The sequence below is a fragment of the Nyctereutes procyonoides genome, unplaced genomic scaffold (genome assembly GCF_905146905.1).
Source record: "Nyctereutes procyonoides isolate TBG_1078 unplaced genomic scaffold, NYPRO_anot_genome, whole genome shotgun sequence".
Classification (NCBI taxonomy): Eukaryota; Metazoa; Chordata; class Mammalia; order Carnivora; family Canidae; genus Nyctereutes; species Nyctereutes procyonoides.
Genome location: NW_026575125.1, coordinates 20,140,145 through 20,160,697, shown reverse-complemented (window position 1 = coordinate 20,160,697; position 20,553 = coordinate 20,140,145). Strand labels below are relative to the sequence as shown.

The window sequence follows — 20,553 nt, the reverse complement described above, 5'->3', positions numbered from 1 at the left end:
TTGCCTTAGGAGACAAACTACAGCATCTTTTAAAATGCAGATTTGGGTTCATTAGGTCTGGTGACTAAGATCCACATTTCTTTTTTTTTTTTTTCAGGGTAGATCCACATTTCTAACAAGCTCCTGGGTTGGTAGATACTGCAAGTCCATAGACCTCACTTAGAGTAGCAAGAATTTAGACCAGGTATTGGTTCACCCAGGGTGAACTGAATCAGCATTTCCTGGAGTGACAGTTTCTCAGCTACCTTGTAGAGTATGTAGAATAAAAACATGCATTCAGTGGTGGTTTTATTTCTGGGTGAGTAGCCTCTAGTGAGCTAAGAAAAAGTTGCTTTCCTGATTTTAGGGTATAGGAACAGGTCCAATATTTTTCTAACTCAAAGCAATCCAGCACCCTATTGTTGCATAACAAATTACTCCCACAGTTACTGGCTTAAAAGAGCCACTTTATTTTGTTCATGTTTTTGTTCGTGTAGGGCAGGATTTCAGCAAAGGCTTGGCTAGGTGGTTCTTGCTTGGGGTCTCTCAAACAGTTGTACTCAGCTGTTGGATGGGACTGCAGTCATCTGAAGCCCCAGTTGAGCTAGAGGTCCCAGATGGTGGTGGTCAACAGGGAGGTCAGCTGGGGTGGACACTGCAGCACCTACCTGTGGCCTCTCCATGTTGCATGGGCTTCTGAAAGCATGGTGGCTGGGTTATAAGAGTGTACGTCCTAGGAAGAAGCATTTGGAGAGTTAGCAATCGTGACAAAAGCCTCAAGGCTTCTTTGGCCCTAGCCTTGGGAAGTCACCCAGTGTCACTAATGCCACATTCCCTTCATTATGAGCAAATCATTTAGTGGGACAGGGATTATGCCCATCTTTAATATAATCAATCTTCAAATCGAATAGTCAGGTGGTGTTCTACTTGTCCTGGGAGCACAGGCATAAGACTAGGTGTGACTCTTCATCCGCACTGGTCCATTGATCTGCTCTGCTGATTTCCTTCCTCACCAAGGGAGAACGATGGCAGAGAAGGCTGGAGAATTCACTGTGAGAGAAAGATGCTCAGAAATGGCCTAAGCATCCAATTTTAGCTTTTGCACTCTAATTCAGGTCTATTTTGAAAGTCAAAAGTCACTTTAAATGAAGCCAGAGATAGCAAGGGCATGAATTAAACTTTAGAGCACGCTGCTTTGCTTGTCAGAGCTACATGTCAAAACCTTCAGCAAAGCTGGATGAAAGGATGGTGCGTAAATGAGGTAGACTGTCAGGTCCACAGTCCTCATCATCCTGCTAGTATTGCCCTACTACTGTCGAAAGTTTTCTTCATTAACATGTGCTTGGCTGCTTCTTAAAATAGCTCTATAACCAAACACTGCAATTCGGAAAAGCATGATAAAAAAGGTTCTCTGATCATGCTCATTACTGAATATTTTTAGCAGAGTACTAATTAGGATTTGGAGGAAGCCGGGTGCCTCATTATGTCAGCAGAGGGCTTGGCTTATTTCAGAGACCAACCTCCCCACCAGCCAAAGCAAGTCTGTCCCCACCCCCAACTTTCAGCTACTCAGCCATGGAAACCTTGTTCTGTGGCTTCACAGAAGGGGTGAGCTCATGTCATCGATGCCTAAGTGACTTGGTCAAATCTGTTAGTAGCTAAAGAATCTTCTTAGCATTTCACCAGGCAGCAGGGGCATGGGAAAAGTATCTGCCTGCTGAAAGATGGGACACAGTGCTCACCAGAAAGCTCCCCACTGTTCCCACCAAGGGGTGGATGTCGTCTCAGCCCCCCAGCTTGGGACCACTCAGGGTTCCCCACCCACCAGAGCACCCTGCACAGCTGGGTCAGTTGGGTGCTGTTTATATACAGGTGTTTGGATGTGTGCATCCTCTGCCTTCCATTTGGTTTTTGGTGTTTGAGTCCATATTCTCAAAAGGTGATAGACGTTTTCTATCACCTGGCAGTAAACGCCAACTCTGTGCTCTGAGCCACAGAATATTTGAAACTGGATGCTTTGTCTCATACACCAGAGGCACCAGCCTACTGCTGATACCACGCATGTGCAGATGATCTCACGGGAGAGCTCAGAGGGCCATCCTAGCAGGAGCCAGAAGACTAAAACATTCATCAAGGATGATTGAAGTAGAACTGGATTTGGAAAGGCACTTAGACATCAGTCCTCATCTTGTCAGTCATTCAGCAAATATTCTTATGGTGCCTGCTTGGCACCTGGTGCTGAGAATATAGAGGGGAATGATACTGGAGCAGATGCTTCCTTCATGTAGCTTCTTGTCAAGTGGGGAAGGCAGTTACTGAAGAAGCGATTTTATAAAGACCTTGGAATATTTGAAGGAAAAAAGCAGTGGACCATGGCAGGGAATAAGAAGCCAGAAGAGCCAGTCTGGAGGTTAAGAGATCTCTATGAGGAAACCCATTGGATGACCAAGAGTTAGCCAGGTAGAGAGTATGTTTGTGGCAAAAGGAGGGGAGGCTCTCATGACCCTGAAGTCCAGTGTGGTGGGGCTCAGGCAGGCTCCAGGAAATCCAATGAGAATGGGACCCCCTTCAGTGGTGTAGCCCAGGGGCCTTGGCTCAGGCAGTGAGGCTGGGGAGTGGGTCAGAGATGAGACTGGAGAGAGTGCAGGGAAGGGGTAAAGCAAGCTGCTGCGGAGCCAAGGTACAGGTTTGGATCTGAATACCGAGGACAGCAGAAAGCCAATGAAAGATGCCAGGCAGCCCTCTGATTTCTATTTTGAAAGACCACCCTGTGGCTCTTGCTATGTGGAGAGTGGATTGAGGGGACAAACCTCAACATCGCCAGAGACTGGTTTTGAGGCTCTTGCTGGAATACTTGAACTAGATGTTGTTAGATTGCTTTAGACAGAGGATAGAGAAAAGTGGGTGAATCGGGGAGCCTTTTGGGAGGTAGACTGGTGCCTGGAAGATTGACTGGACATGGGGAATGAGGGAAAGAGAGATGGCACACATGAGCCCCAAGGCATCTTGTCTGGACGCCTCATTTCTCATTTGGAGACTGAGGCTAAGTAACTTGCCTTCTGAGGCCTGAATCTCCAAACTGAGAACCCAGCACCCTTGTCCCCAGGCCCCATCGGTCATGCCACCCCACCCCTGATCCCTCTGGCCACAATCATACTGGGTAGAAATACTTCGATTGCCAACATGTCGTTTCACTTGGCAACAGAAGGGTAAGAATTAAACCACATACTTGCCTCGATAACCTTCGGGACCTCTTTACAGCCCTGTATTGGCGCACCCAAATATATCTTTGAGCACATTAAGGAAGATTTACTAGAACTTGGCAGCCACCGTGCTTATTTTTGCCCAGTGCCACATGTTCTAGATGAAAGGGTCCTGAGTGGTGCAACCACCATCCAAAGTAGACCGTTCTGAGGGAGGCAAAATCATCCAGCATCCCAAGGGCAGGTCTTCAAATCAGAGATGACAACACGGTACCGCCTACGTCTTTTCCTCAGTTAAATGTGATGCACATTCAACTGAGGAAAAATATAGTTCCCCTGCTTAGGGGAAGCAGGGAACCTGCCCAATTCACTGCCTCACTGATTGCTCTCTAGTCACTTACTCATTTTTTTTGCATTTATCGAGCACCTTCCATGTGCCAGAAATGGGCACTGAGCCGGGGGATGACAGCCGAGGCATAATCTCTACTTTCAGAATGTTGCCACTTGACAAGGAGACGGATATTTAGAATGCCTTTGTCAAGGGAAGACACATTTGTATCCTGGAGGTTGTGGCTTCTGCCTGGGGTTGGTGGGAAAGTGGCCGCAGAGGCAGGAGCTTGAAGCTGGCTGGCGCAGGAGGAGGAGGAAGGCCGCAGCTGGTGTGAGCAGGGAAGGGGGAGCCGGGGCAGAAGAGAAGGACGCGGCCTGGGGCCGGGGTGCGCGGGCGGCGTCTGTGGGCGGCAGCAGGTGCACAGACCTGAGCCCAGGCCAGCCAGCTGGCGCCCCCAGGAGCTGCGACTCTGTCCTGGAGAGGAGAGCTATTACAGAACATGGGGCAGCTGACCCCACCTTACTTTCCGTCTCTCTCTCCTCTTCACTGTTTGAACAGGAATGTTTGTTCCAACGCAGAGAACGGAAGGCATCTCAACATCAGACATCATCACCAGAATCGTCCGTGACTATGATGTCTATGCCCGACGCAACCTCCAGAGAGGGTACACGGCCAAGGAACTAAATGTCAGCTTTATAAATGTAAGCGTGCCACCCCCCCTCCAACATCACCCCGTACCTGCGGACAGCCACCACCCACACCAGCACTGCCACCATTTGTTGAGTACTTGCTACATGCCTCACATTTTTTTTTAAGTTTTAATTTAAATTCCAGTGCCCCGCAGTGTTCTTGATATTTTGTATTTATTGTCTCACTTCAGTCCCCATGATGACCCAGGGATGTATTATCCCCATTTTACAAATGGAGAAACCAGTGTCCGAAGGGCTAACATAAGTAAACCAAAGCCCACGGTAGTGAGCTCCACATTTTAGACAGCGGCTATCTCCCTCCCTCTTGCTCCAGCCTCCCTTTTTTAGGGTTCGCAGACGCAACTGAAGGGCATCTGGGAGATCTGCCCTTGTGAGAGGCAAGCGTTGTCTTCTGCTCTCAAAGAGAAGGAAGGGAGGAAGGCAGAGGCAGTGAAAAGCTAAACCAGAGAAAATGAGTTTTAAATTTTTATTAAGGCCTTACAGATGCTCATTAGAAACCTTAACAGCAGTTTTTTTTATTATTATTATCCAGAGAAATTACAGCTGCTTAAATAAAGCCTAAAGTCTTTGGCTTCCTTTTGTATTTGTGCCGTATTGTTCCCACAGGGCTGCTGTTAGTTTAATAATAGAGCAACTGTTAAAACAATCTTTAAAACAAGCAAAGCAGGCTGTTACAAAGCTAAGAGGGCAGTCCACTTGCTAGAGGTGATGTTAGTGCATCTGGACAACTATATTTGCCTGGACTCCGAGGAGGTGACAAAGCAGATAAAAACAGGAACTCTTCATCTGTATAGAATTTCAACCCCCCTCCAAAAATAGACACTCTATTTTCAAAGAGTGATCTTTCTGCAAAACACAATGCATACAATTATGTGCAGCCATAACTATGCAGCAGCTTACACAAATCGATCATCGGTACCTTCTAGACGAGGATGGGTTGTCAGTCAGTGGTGGTTATTTGTCCTCAGCAGGCAGGGAGCATTGGGAGTCTAGACTCTGTGGCTTCACACGAGTCAGGGAACAAAATAGAAAATGTTGGGTTCAAGTGGCACCGAACAAGCAGCTGAAAAGTATTCCATCAAAGTGATTATTTGGTATCTTACAGAGAATAAAGCCCTGGTTATTTCAATAAATTAAACTGTCTGTTCTTTTAAATTGAATCCAGTCAGCCGTCCAAGCATGTCAAACCATTTCCAAAAGTTAGTGCTCGTTCTCCTCTCATGGCCTTTCGATAAGCCACTTAGCTCACGGAACCATGTAGTCGGCGTGGATGCACTCTGTGCCCTTCTGTGATAACAAGGCTGGCTGCCACTCACAGACAGAGTCCCATGTGCTGGACAAGCACGTAGATGAATCCCAGAGCCTGACAGGGGCCAGTCGTCCAGTCCAAGTCCCTCCACTCAGACATGAGTAAAGCTGGGCTCAGAGGGGACCTGGCCAAGGTCCCTGAAGCAGAGGACAGGTGGAGGCGGCAGCAGCCTCCTGCTACGCGGCTGCCAGTCATTCTGTCCCGTGCTGCCCTTGAGAGCCATACTGAAGACTCCTACGTTACACATCGCTGAGTGGCAGCACCTGTGTAGCTCCCACCCCACCCTGAGGCTGCGGGAAAGTTTGGAAGGTCTAAATCAGGGAACCCTGACCCAGTTTTGCAATATTTCAGGTGTCTCAAAAAATTCTGAGATAGGAACTTTAGTCCCATGTAGTGATGAAAAAACTTTATTTTACACTGTGAGGAGAAATGTAGCATGACTTTGTGGAGGGGAAGACCCTTCATCTCATGTTATTTTCGTGGTTTGATAGCACTCTTATCAGGTAACACTATGAAATGCTTACGCTGCTTCATTGTAATCAAACAGCCAACAGACACCGAGTTTTTCCTGAATGCCAGGCTTTATGCCAAACACCTAATTGTTACAGCAACTCGATGAGGTAGGGATGATAATTATCCCCATTTTACAGATGAAGAAACTGAAGTTTAGAGGTATGGCCTGTGACTTGTCCAACATACAGGGCCTTCTGGGCACATAAAAGGACAAAAATCTCAGTCCAGAGAAGCTATCAGGACAAAAGCTTTCTTCACCACCAAGGAAATGGATGCAGTTCAATTAGCTTAAGGGAAAAGATCATTACAATTAAAATTTTAGTGTAACACTAAAAATTTAGGTTTAAAGACCCAGCCAGTGGCCGATTTCAACTGGTACTGGTTTTAACAATGTCCCGGTAAAACAGAGAACTCGGGCAGCCTCTGAGTGACCATTCTATGTACAATTCATACTTTTTGTCAAAATCCCAGGGGAATTTGGGAGTTTGGGAGTGTGTTTGCCCAATAGCTACCTATAATAAACAGCAAATACATATTTTTGGTTCTTATATAAGTGACTTCAACTCTGATGTTTACAAGAAAGAGAATATTAAAATTGCTTGTATTTCACTTTACTTATCCAAGTAGACTAATGACAAATGACTTTTCTTACAAGAGATGTGCCTTCCCGTCAATCTAGCCCTTGGAAATAGCAACATCCTGACTCTTCAGGTTAAGAACAAACACAAGTTGAAATAAAATGACCATTAGTGTCAATGACTGGTCTCTCTCGTGCCCTCTGGGATAATTTTTTTTTCCTTTAATTTTTGACCAGGAGAAGAAGTACCGTTTCCAAAACCAGGTAGACAAGATGAAGGAAAAGGTCAAGAATGTGGAGGAAAGATCAAAGGAATTTGTTAACAGAGTGGAAGAAAAGAGTCATGATCTAATTCAAAAGTGGGAAGAGAAGTCGAGGGAATTCATTGGCAACTTCCTGGAGCTGTTTGGGCCTGATGGCGCATGGGTATGTAATTATTTCCCTTGACCCTATGGTGATGGGCATTTTCAGTTTCTCTTCATTTTCATGGTTCTACTCCAGGGTGTCCATTAATCTCAGTCCAGTATGGGCATCAGCCCGAGTAGCTTTAAGTCCATGTCATCTATTTAGTTTTGGTTTTATCCCTCAGTATGGCACCTGATAGCACCCTAAGCCAGTTCTAGTCTATTTCTTGTCCAGACCTTGAAGCCATTTGGTAATTGTTGAATATCTGCTATTGCAGAGATTGGTTTTGTAACTCATCTCAGTCTCTCAGTTGGAAATGAGGCATAGCTTGAGGGTAAGAGTTAAGTGAGTCAGTGGTGTGGAATTTGTGTTGGGAGATAAAACTAATAATGGGCTCTTGGATATCCACTAGAGGAGAAGGTGGAAAAGGAACCTAGCTGCCTTGGTTAGTTTTTTTGGTCAGGAACCCTCCTCTTCTAGAGATAGAAGAGGTAGGATTTTGCCCTGTATCTGTGCCTGTCATGCCCTGATTTTCCCATTTTTCCATGGCATATGTGTGTTGGGATAAAGTGCAAAAGCCTTAGGGGACTGAGACCATGATCTAAATCTTAAAACAGAAAGTGCAGAGGGTATCATCTAAATTTTACAGATAATTCTGAGTGAAAGGTATGAAAAGGGAAGAGAACATTCTGGAAACCACCTTTTGCTCCACTGGTATTTCTATTGTGCATGTACTTTGAGAGTAAAGAACCAGTATTGTCAGCAACGTTAACGAGGGGTCTAGGAAAGAGATCTTCTAAAGCTAGCCTTCCTTTTTTTTTTTTTTAAAGATTTATTTATTTATTCATGAGAGACACAGACTGAGAGAGAGCAGCAGAGACACAGGCAAAGGCAGGAGGAGGCTCCTTGCAGGGAGCCCGAGGCGGGACTCGATCCCAGATCCCAGGATCACGACTTGAGCCGAAGGCAGATGCTCAACCACTGAGCCACCCAGGTGTCCCTAGCCTTCCTTTTTAAAACCAAACGAAGCGATTCCATTTGATTTCCTTGATTTTAAGTAGCCTAGATTTCCTATTATGACATGAGAAGTCTCTAACAAAATCCACTTTGGCTTAATTATTTTATTGATGGGTTGTCACTGCTGCCTCTGCTCATTTGAGCTAGTTCATTATAGGATTATCTAAAAGTAAAACACTCAATTAGTAATAGAAAAAGAACAATGTTTGAGAAGTTGGAAGAGATACTTTGCTTAAAGTCTAGTGGCCTCTAAATGATTATAGAGGTGTGTGTTGCAGGCCAATCAGGTCCTATTGGCTGAGTCTGAGAGGGGTAGAGGGTTTGCAAGGGGCTGCTTGAGCTTTCAATGACTTCTAGAAAGAGCTAGCAATAGTGGAGGAGCCAAGTGCTGGGTTTCTTTTTACTTTCCCTGGGCCTTTTCAAGTTTTCAGCTCAAATCACTTTAATTCATGGGCCATTTATTCAGGTGCTTGTATATGCATAGTGCTAGGGAAGAACATGAAGAGAAAATACAGAACCTGTTCTCTGGAGTTCCATGGCATCTCTAAGATAAAGTCTGGAATTTCCCATTAGTTTAGTGTGTACTTTAATAGTTCACGTTTTCACAACTAATGTTCAGGGGCTGGGCAAACAGTTAGTGGTTTGTTTTTTTTTTTTTTTTGTTTGTTTTTTTTAATGAAACCATGTGGGTATTCGTTTCCTTATAGAGATTCAGAAATGTGTCTCTGTAAAGAAGCCCTGGTATTGTAGCTCAAGAGGGTGGATGCTTTCTCCACTTGGAGCAAGCAGAGGCAGGGAAGGAATAAAATTTCATAGAAACTTTATAGATCTTAGCTGTCTCAGGCTCCCAGTGAAGGTGAAATAGTAGCTGGAATTGTTCTGGAGGAGTCTGGTGACAGCTAGCTGAGGTGATTTTTAAGAAATGAAACCCAGCTTCGAGTCTAGAGGTTTTTCTTTTTAAAACTTGCTATTAGTGTCAAAACTGTTATTAACATTAATTTACCATATCAGCCAGACTTAGACATTGCTTTTTTTCTGTTGACATTAAAAGTACAGGAATAGTTACAAGGATGTTAAACGCCAAGATAAGTAATTTGCTTTTCATGAATATGCTATTATTATAATAATTCTTTATTTGTGGATTTGGGACTAGAACTCATTTCTTAAAATAGAGGATCTGCATTACCTGCAAATACAGTACTGTTACAAATAACCCAAACTTGGAGAAGCACAAAATAGAAAGATTTAAAGTACAAAAGTTGGTTCAGCAGAATTGGTCTGAGGCATAGTATGTAACTTTTTATAGTGGGCATTCCGTAAATTTGTCTGTATTGAATAGATGCATGGTTGTGTGAGAGGGACCTATTCACAGAATCTTCTGGCATCTGCAATGCTGAGGTTTAATCCTCTATATCTATATTGATATCACTATCATATACATATAGGTTGATATAGATATATACTCTTAGCCTTTTATTGCTTATGGTGCTCAGTACAAGACTTGGTGCAGCTTGGGGTTTGGATCAAATTCAGTTGGCAGAATGGGTTTGCTGGGCCTTCCACAAGGTTCTAAAATTTCTTTCTGGGAGGGCATGAACTCTAGTTTGCCATGTGCACACCACTGCCCACTGTTACTCCCTGCCACCTCCTCTAACCTGACTTGTATGTTTATGCTACCCACCTTTTCCCAGGCAGTATTTGTGTTTGCTCCTTACAGTATAGGGTCTTTCATTCTCCCCAAGTGACCTCATGCTTGATAATGAAGAGCTGTGATAGAAAATCCAACTCCAAAAAAAAAAAAAAAGAAAAGAAAATCCAACTCCTTCCATTCCAGCAGAGTGCAAAGTGGTGGTGATGACCATGTTGTTACAGTCTAGAAGTTGTATAGCAGGTTAAACCTTTTCAAAAACCTTTTTATATCTACCCTACCCAGTTTAATCACACAATAAAAGGAGTATTATAGCTGTGTTCTAGATAATGTAACAAAGGCCTAGGGAAACTATGAAAGTTCCCTATGGTATTGCAGGCATTTGGAGGTAGCCGGGATGGAGCCTGGGGCCAACCCCCTTTCCCCTGACCTGCATCGTATCATCCATCATAGGACTGTCCCCAGGAGGCACAGACTGCCCTAGTATCTTCATGACAGAGCAGCTGGCTTCCCCAAATGAGTGATAGAGAAATCAAGAGAAAAGCTATAGTCTTTTAAGACCTAACATCTGAAGTGACAGTCCCTTTATGCTATATTGTAATAGTCACACAGACAATTGGGGTATATTTTGGGATGATACTACACAAGGATGTAAATAAATCCAGGAGGCGAGGCCTTGGGGGGCATAATTGCTTTAATAGAAGATTTATTCCCATTTATTCAGTTTGGGGGGATTATCAGAGCTCAAAAGTTATTTTTCAATTTTAGCACCTACAACTCTATTTATTTAACTACTTGATTTTTTTTTTGCTTGATTCTTATAACTAGTCTTGACTCACACTTAGAAGACAGCTTGTAACCCTACCAGCTGCAAATGGAAGCCTTCCCCACACAGACTTGGTATTACCCCTCTCTTTGTCTTTCAAAGATGAAACCTCCAGACTATTCTGAGGGAGGGGCTTTAAAAGAGCTGAATTCTGAAGGTTGGAGGCAATGCCATTCATTTCCAAGGGATTCAGGTTCATGGAGCCAGGATCAGGGGATACTGCATCAGCTTTTATTTTTTATTTTTTATTTTTTTGCATCAGCTTTTAGGGTTTGCTTTTGAGGTAGGGTCTTCCTAGTGAAACTTGGTTATTTTTGTTCAAAGTGTCAGATAAATATTCCATTTAAATATTGTGCCCTAGCTACATAGGCTGTATTTTAAAAATATTTAGTATCATTTTGAATGATCTTCCACTATAGTCCTTACTTGATTTTGAACTGGAGACTCATTTCCTGTTTGAAATGAAACTGCATCTATTCTGTTTTACAACATGAATGTGGACCTTTTCCTGGAGCACCAAGAGAGAATAACCTTACATCAGGCCCAAGTTTTTAGTTCATCCCATACCACAAACACCCTTGGCCCCAATCCAATCAGTCTGGTGGATCCTTAGGCAAACCAAACAGGCATTTGCATCTAATATAGGAGATTTATTTAAAAAACAAAACTTCGATGATGTGTTAGTTTCCAGAAAGAACAGATTTATATGATGTGGGGTCCACTACTATAATTTTTTTCAAACTGTGATAAAATGTACCTAACAAAATTAGCATTTTATTTTTTATTTATTTTTTAATTTTTTTTAAGATTTTTTATTTATTTATTCAGAGAGAGAGAGAGAGAGAGAGAGAGAGAGAGGCAGAGACACAGGCAGAGGGAGAAGCAGGCTCCATGCAGGAAGCCCAACGTGGGACTCGATCCCGGGTCTCCAGGATCACACCCTGGGCTGCAGGCAGCACTAAACCACTGCACCACCGGGGCTGCCCAAAATTAACATTTTAACCATTTTAAGTGTACCATTCAGTGACATTAAATATATTCATAGTTGTGAAACCATCACCACCATCCATTTCAAGAACTTTTACATCATCCCATATTGCAACTCTGTACTTATTATATCATCTACCCCCACACCCCCACCAATCCCTGGGAATGCCCCTTCTAACTTTCTGTCTCTGAGTCTGAGTACTCTAGTGGAGTCATACAGTGTTTGTCCTTTTAGCTGGCTAATTTCACTTAACATAATGTCTTCATGGTTTAACCAATGGTGTAGCATGGGTCAGAATTTCATTCCTTTTTAAAGCTGAATAATATCCCTTTGTGAAACAATTTTATTTTTTATATTAAATCATTGGCCTGAGAGGCAGGCATCTACATTAACACACAGCTAGGAGCCTACTGGGTTAGTCACTAGGAACAGAGGCCTGCGGATACCATCTTTCGCCTTCCCTTTACCTCATTCCAGCTTACTGGCATTTCCCAGAAAGGAGCTTTACTCTCCTTTGGTACTCCCATCTTGTAGCCATCCAGGGGACCCCTCAAGATCTGGATCTGGTAGCCAGTGCAACTCCCGCTCCAGGGTCCCTAAGACTAACCAACTGAGAAAGCATTCTTAACCATCTACCACCCCCAGGGCATAGCAGGAGGTTAGAGACCCATGTTTCTGTGAAATCAACCTTTTAGCTTATCTTCATACCTATGGCTGGAGGGGCAGGCTTCTGTTTAAAACATACATTTGGGATGCTTGGGTGGCTCAGTGGTTGAGCATCTGCCTTTGGCTCAGGGCATGATCCTGGAGTCTCCGGATTGAGTCCTGCATTGAGCTTCCTGCATGGAGCCTGCTTCTTCCTCTGCCTATGTCTCTGCCTCTCTCTCTCTCTCTCTCTCTCTCTCTCTCTCTCTCTCTCTCTCTCATAAATAAATAAATAAAATCTTTAAAAAACCAAAACATACATCTAAGGGCTGACCATAATCCTCTCCAGAGACCTTGGAGGGCAGGTGCTAACTTCACATTCCTGCCACCCACCAGAGCATCAGTAGCTCCTGGAAAGGAGATTGTACATGTGTCTGGTGTCTTGGTCTCTGGGCCTGTCACCCAAGGGCACTCCTTGATCTCCTACCTCTGGTGGCTAGCCACCACCTTCAGGGCATGGCCCAGATATTAGGAAATATACCTTCAGTCATTCTATGAAAGAAGCCATTTATCCAGGAGTTGGGGCCTAAGCAAGGCTTTTGGTTTGGCACAGATCTAGGGACCTATAATGAGGTGCACTCTAAGGACAAGGCCAGTGGACATCATCTTTGCATTCACCCTCTGTCTTGCTCCAGGTCACCGGTATCTACTAGAAAGGAACTTGTACACTGGTCAGGTGCCCTGACTGTTAACAACTGCCATGGACTAGCACCTCTAGATGACCTGATTCTGGTGCTCAGCAGGGCTTAGCATGCAGTCCTGCTGGACGGCATACAGAAGCATGCCTCATTTTATTGTGCTTTACTTAATATTATCTGCAGTCTGTGTTTTCTACAAATTGAAGGATTGTGGCAACCATGTACTGAGCTAGTCTACTGGCACCATTTTTCTAACAGCATTTGCTTATTTTGTGTCTGTGTCATGTGTTGGCAATTCATGCAATATTTCAAACATGTTCATTATTCTTATATTTGTTACAGTGACCAGTAGTCTTGAATGTTACTGTTACAATTGTGTTGGGACACCATGAATCGTGCCCATATAAGATGGTAAACTTACTTGATAAATGTCTGTGTTCTGACCACTCTACTGACCAGCTTTTTCCTCATCTCTCTCCCCATCTTTGGCTACTCATTCTCTGAGACACAATAATACTGAAATGAGGCCAGGTGGTACCCTTACAATGGCCTCTAAGTTTTCAAGTGAAAGGAAGGGTCACAGGTCTCTCACTTTAAATCTAGGGCTAGAAATAATTAAGCTTAGTGAGGAAGGTATTTGAAAGCTTTGGGTCTTGCACCAGTTAGCTAATTTGTGAATACAAAGGAAGAGTTCTTGAAGGAAATTTGAAGTGCTACGCAAGTGAACACAGAAACAATAAGAAAGCTGTGCTTCTTGCTGATATTGAGAAAGTTTCAGTGGTCTGGATAAAAGATCAAACCAGGCATGACATTCCCTTAGGCCGGAGCCTAATCCAGGGTAAGGCCCTAACTCTCTTCAATTCTATGAAGGATGAGAGGTGAGGAGGCTGCACAAGAGAAAATCTGAAGCTGTCACGGGTTGGTTCTTGAGATTTAAGGAAAGAACCTAACATAAAAGTGTAAGGTGAAGCAGCAGGTGCTGATGTAGAAGCTGCAGCCAGTTATTCTGAAGATCTAGCTCTGGTAATGCATGTAAGTAGCTACACTAAACAGATATTCAACATACACAAAACAGCCTTCTATTAGAAGATGCTACCTAGGACTATCATAGCTAGAGAGGGGAGTTGAAATTCTGGCTTTTAAGCTTTAAAATAGAGACTGAGGGGGATGCCTGGGTGGCTCAGTGGTTGAGCGTCTGCCTTTGGCTCAGGGCGTGATCCTGGAGTCCCAAGATCAAGTCCCACGTCGGGATCCCTGCATGGAGCCTGCTTCTCCCTCTGCCTGTGTCTCTGTCTCTCTCTTGGTATCTCTCATGAATAAATAAATAAAATCTTTAAAAAAATAGAGACTGAGGCTCTGGTTAGGGGCTAACCTAGCTGGAGACTTGAAGTTAAAGTCATTGCTCAGTTCCCATTTCAAAAATCCTGAAGTCTTTAAAAATTATGCTACATCTCCACTACTTGTGCTCTATAAATGGAACAAAGGTGAATGACAGCACATCTATTTACTATGTGGTTTACTGAATATTGTAAGTCCGCAGGGGGGAAAAAGATGGCTTTTAAAATACTACTGCACATTGACAATGTACCTGGTCACTTAAGGGCTCTGACGGAGGTGTATATTTTGCTTTCATGCCTGCTAACATAACATCCCTTCTTCAGCCCATGGATCAATGAATCATTTTGACTTTCAAGCCTTAGGATTTAAGAAACCCATTTTGTAAGGCTATAGCTGTCAGAGCTAGTGATTCCCCTGATGGAGCTGGGCAAAGTCAATTGAAAACCTTCTGGAAAGGACTTACCATCTTAATTGCCATTAATGACATTCATGATTCAATGGGAGTAAAAAATATCTACATTCATGGAAATTTGGAAAAAGTGGATTCTAACCTACATAGGTGATCTTGAGGGGTTTCAGACGTCAGTGAAGGAAGAGACTGCAGGTGTGGTGGAAATAGCAGGAAATTAGAAATGGAGCCTGGTGATAGAATGAACTGCTATGATCTTCTGACAAAACTTTACAAGTGAGGAGTTGCTGCCTACAGATGAGCAAAGAAAGCAATTCTTGACATGAAATCTACTCCTGGTGAAGATGCCGTGAAGACTGTTGAAATGACCACAAACAATTTAGAATATTACATACATTTAGTTGAGAAAACCATAGCAAGATATAAGAGGATTGACTCCAATTTTGAAAGAAGTTGTGTGGATAAAATGCTGTCAGCATCGTGTGCTATAGAGAAATGGTTGCTGAAAGGACAGTCAATAGAGGGGACTACATTGTTGTCTCGTTTTAAGAAATTGCCACAGCCACCCCAACCTTCCAGGATTGCCCTGATGAGTCAGCAGCCATCAACATCGAGGCAAGACCCTCCACCAACAAGAAGATCATGACTCGCTGAAAGCTCAGAAAATGGGTAGCTTATTTTAGCAACAAAGTATTTTTAAATTAAGACTTTTATATTTTTTGACATAATGCTATTTCAAACTTAATAAACTACAGTATAGTATAAACATAACTTGTATGCATGAGGAAACCAAAAAATTCTTTTGGCTTGCTTTATTGTTCACTTTATTGTGGTGATCTGGAACTGAACCCATAGTATCTCTGAAATATGCCTGTATTTGCATACGTTAAAAGCTGTTGCCTGAGAGTCTGGCTTCCAGTCAGCTGAATCTAGGTGCTCACTGAGATCCTCCCTTTTGGGACACTGACAGGCCTTGGTATACCCTCCACTACTGGGATCCACTAAAAATAAAATACACTGCTTGGACAATCACAAAGGCTTGAGAGACAACCCAAGAGCAATGACAGAGTTGAATGGTAAGTTTCATCTCAGACATGAGGTTACTCCTTCTGCACTGGCAGAGATGGCTATGGTATCTGATGCACAGAAACCAGCACAGAGTGTCAAGGAAAATTGAGGAATATGCTCCAAATAAAAAAACAAAAACAAAAAAACAAAACAAAACAAAACAAAAAAAAACAAGAGAAAATCTCAGAGAAAGTCCTTAATGAAATGGGGATAACTGATTTACCTAATAAAGAGTTCAAAGTATGGCCATAAAGATGCTCACTGAACTTGGGAGGAGAATGGATGAATACAGTAAGAACTTGAACAAAGAGAAAGAAAATATCAAGTACCAAATGTGCTGGGCAAACTGGACAGCCACAAGCAATAGAATGAAACTGGATCACCTTCTAACACCATGCAGAAAAACTCAAAATGAATGAAAGACTTCAGTGGGAGACTTGAAACCATAAAAATCCTTGAAGAAAATATAAGCAGTCATTTCTTTGACATCTGCCACAGCAACATGGGACAACATCAAAATTAAAAGCTTTTTCATGGAAAAGGAGACCATCAACAAAACAAAAGGGCAACCTCCTGAACTGAAATAGATATTTGGAAAGGATATGTAAAAAATTTATACAATTTACCACCAAAAAAACCCAATCCAATAAAAAAAATGATCAGAGGACCTAAATAGACATTTTTCCAAAGAAAAATACATGTGGCTAACAGACACATGAAAAAATGCTCAACCTTATTCATGATCTATCATCACCTTATAGCAGTCAGAATGGCGGTTATCAAAACCACAAGAAGTAACAAGTGTTGGCTAGGATGTGGAGAAAAGGGAACACTTGTCCATTGTTGATGGGTATGTAAATGGTAGAGCCACTATAGAAAACAGTGTGGAGGTTCCTCAAAAAGTGAAAATATCAATATTACTATACAACCCAGTGATTCCACTTCTTTTTACCAAAGAAAACAAAAACACTAATGCGAAATGTTATGCACCCCTATTTTATTGCAGCGTTATTTATAGTCAATAAATGGATCCAACCAAGTGTCCATTGATACACAAATGGATAAATATATGGTGTGTGTAAAGATATGTATACACACACACTGGAATATTACCATAAAGAGTGAAATCTTACCATTTGCATCAACATGGATGGACCTAGAGGGTATTATGCTAAGTGAAATAAGTTAGACCAAAAAGGACAAATACCATATGATTTCACTTTTATATGGAATCTAAAAATCAAAATGAAAAAAGAAAAAAGCTCAAAAATACATAGAAGAAATTGGTGGTTGCTGGGAGTGAAGCAGATGAATTATGTGAAGGGGATAAAGAGGTACAAACTTCCAGTTATAAATTAGGTGACAAAAGATAAAAAGTACAGTAGAGAATATAGTCAATAATATTGTAATAACTTTGTATGGTGACAGTGACTATACTTACAGTGAGCATTTCATAATGCATATAGCTGATGAATCACTGTGTTGTATACCTGAAATAAAATATTATGTCAACTATACTTAAAGAAACTGAAGACATATAAATGGAAAGATACTTCTTGCTTATGGATTAGAAGAATATTGTTAAAATATCTATACTTCCCAAGACAATCTATAGATTCAATGCAATCCTTATCAAAATTCAATGGCATTTTTTTTACAGAAAAAGAACCAACAATCCTAAAACTTGTATGGAACCACAAAAGACCCTATATGGCCAAAACAATCTTGAGAAAGAAGAACAAGGCTGAAGGCATCATGCTCCCTGATTTCACCTATATTACAAAGCTATAGTAACCAAAATAGTATGGCATTGGCATTTAACACAGACATAGATCAATGGAACAAAGAGTCCAGAAATAAATTATATACATGGTTAATTACTACAAAGGAATCAAGAATATACAATGGGGAAAAGACAATCTGTTCAATAAATGGTGCTGGGAAAACTGGGTAGCCACATGCAGAAAGAATGAAACTGGATCACTATCTTCCTTGAATATAAGACTTGAAACCATAAAACTCCTAGGAGAAACAAAAACTATAAGCTCCTTGACATCTGTCTTGCCAGTTAGGCTTTTAAGTTTGACACCTAAAGCAAAGTCATCAAATGTAAAAAATAAATAAGTGGGACTACATCAAACTAAAAAGCTTCCACACATAGGAATGCACATAGGTATGCTACTGAATGGGAGCAAATATTTGCAAATCATATGTGATAAGGGTTTAACAAATCAAAATAAGAAGATGTCATACAACTCAACAGTACAAAAAGAGACAATCTGATTTTAAAATGGGCATGGGATCTGAATAGACATATGTCCGAAGAAGACATACTGGGCCAGCAGGACCTGAAAATATGTTCAACATCACTAATTACTAGGGAAATGCAAATCAAGACCATAATGAGCTAGCACCTCACACCCATTAGAATGGCTATTATCAAAGTGACAAATTAACAGTGTTGATCAGGATATGGAAAAAAGGGAACACTGGTACATTGTTGGTGGTAATGTAAATTGGTACAACCACTATGGAATTTCCTCAAAAAGTTAAAGATAGAACTACCATATGATCCAGCAAATTCTACTTCTGGATATTTATCTGAAGGATATGAAGACACTAATTTGAAAAAATCGATGTACCACCATGTTCACTGCAGCATTATTTACCATATCCAAAACATGGAAGCAGCCTAAGTGTCCATCAATGTATAAATGGATAATGAAAAAATATATATACACACACACCATGGAATATTATTCAGCCATAAAAAGAAGGCATTTGTTGTAAATCTTGGCATTTGCAACAAATTGTTGGACCATGAGGGTATTATTCTAATAAGTTAGAGAAAGATAAATGTTGTGTGATCTCATTTATTAGTGGAATCCAAAACAAGCAAAAAGCCCCCCTGCGCCCATCAACACAGAGCACAGATTGGTGGTTGTTAGAGTCGGGGTGGGTGCAGGCAAAATGGGTAAAGGGGGTCAAAAGGTAAAAACTTACAGTTATAAAGTACATCATGGGGATGTAATGTACAGCAAGCATTGTGACTATAGTTAATAATCCTCTATTGAGTATTAGAAACTTGCTAAGGGAGTAGATCTTAAAAGTTCTCATCATAAGAAAAACGTTTACTATATATGGTGATAGATGCTAACTAGACCAATTGTGGTGATCACAATATGTGAGTCATCCTGTGATACCCCTGAGACTAATGTTATCAATAAAAAATAAACATAAGCATAGACACCCCCCCCCCGCAATATCCTCAGGGCTTAGATTTATGCCTGAACCATGAATAGTGTGCTGTCAGTAAATGTTTGTTGGAATGAGTGGTCAACTTTCAGATTCTCCATGCCAGGAAACCCTCCATAATATTTTTTGTAATACACAAAATATTTCTTTTCAACATCCATCTTGGAAATACTCCATGCAAGTTGAGGAAAATAAATGTACATCAGATTGTGTGTATACATACACGTATATATACATGTATATATACATGCAAACATATATATAATGGGATGTTATTTACATATACCACATTTTATTTATTGATTCATGCATTAATGGACATTTGGATTGTTTCTATCTTTTGGCTATTATGAACAATGCTGCTATGAACATCACTATACAAATTTCTGTTTAATTTCATGCTTTCAGTTTTTTGGTTATATACTCAGAAGTGGAATTTCTAAATGATATGGTAATTCTATTCTCAAATGTTTTTAGAAACTTACATACTGTTTTCTACATACTGCACCATTTTATATTCCAGTGCAATGCACAAGGGTTCTGATTTCTCCACATTCTCTTCAGCGCTTGTTACACCATGCATACATGTGTAAAGAGAATTATATTTAATATATAATAGTTATATATGTTATTATATACTATATAAAAACATATGTAAATAATATATATAATCATCTTAGTAGCACTGCTGATGTTTAAGACTATGTTGATTTTACAAAACATAAAATTCAGTTTGTGGATCTGAACTTCCTACTTGAAGCTTTTTAACAGTTGGTTTCAAAAATTTGTCTTCCAAGAAATGCACAAGTAAATGAGTCAACAGAAAAGCTTCTTACTGTGAAAGTGGCTAATTACAGAGAGTTGGTCAGGAGCAGAGCTCACCTCCTAGCTGGGTGCCTTGGCTGTTCCTTTGCCTCAGCCACCTTGTAGAGTTGTTGGATGGATGAAATTGTTGCACACTCTAAAGCCCTTTAACAGCATCTAGGCATATGTCAGGCATTGTGAGGGTTAGTTTTTGTTTAATGATTTGGCTGAAACAAACTCTTTGAATTCCACAGTGCTTACCAGAAGTCCAAAGCAGATGTAACTAGGATATTTTTCATTTCTTTTGTGGCAGTTAAGGTGGAATCTCTCTGAAATCTTGAAACCTTGGAAGGCATTTGTCAGGACATTTACTGTCTCAGTAGATATGAAGAAGTTCTTAAAAAGGAAGAGTTTGTAGGAGGAGTAGAAACTTAGTTTTATTGGGACAGGAGTAAATGGGATTATTTTCTTGGGAGAAAACTTTATAAATGGAAGTATCTTAATACAGTTACAGACACAATTTAAATGCCTTTTCTTTATGAAAATGCCATGCCGTGGTCTTATTTTCATATTCCTAAAGTGCTTTTCTTCCCGGGAGGCTCATTATAAACTGCTGACCTGATCCAATTTAACTCCTTTGCAGAAGAATCATGCATCATAATGCACCAGAAACAGATCACAGGGCTTGCAAACTGAGACCTGGAGTTGTTTTACATGGATATCACATTATATGAAGTGTGACACCATTGTTTATCATTAAGGATTCAAATTATTGCATTACCTTAGGCATAATATTCTCAGTTATGAGCTTGAGTCAAACTACAGTAGCA

The 20,553-nt window shown here is 41.3% G+C and overlaps 1 protein-coding gene across 3 annotated transcripts in view; it reads left to right on the top strand.

Moving 5' to 3' along the window:
* Positions 1-20,553, top strand: part of PCYT1B (phosphate cytidylyltransferase 1B, choline) — a 131,078-nt gene that overhangs the window by 94,105 nt on the left and 16,420 nt on the right. For all 3 annotated transcript variants that reach the window (XM_055337370.1, XM_055337369.1, XM_055337368.1), the window contains exons 6-7: positions 4,072-4,214; positions 6,860-7,048. In XM_055337370.1, the coding sequence (XP_055193345.1) occupies positions 4,072-4,214; positions 6,860-7,048 (332 nt within the window). The remainder of the gene's footprint in view (positions 1-4,071; positions 4,215-6,859; positions 7,049-20,553) is intronic.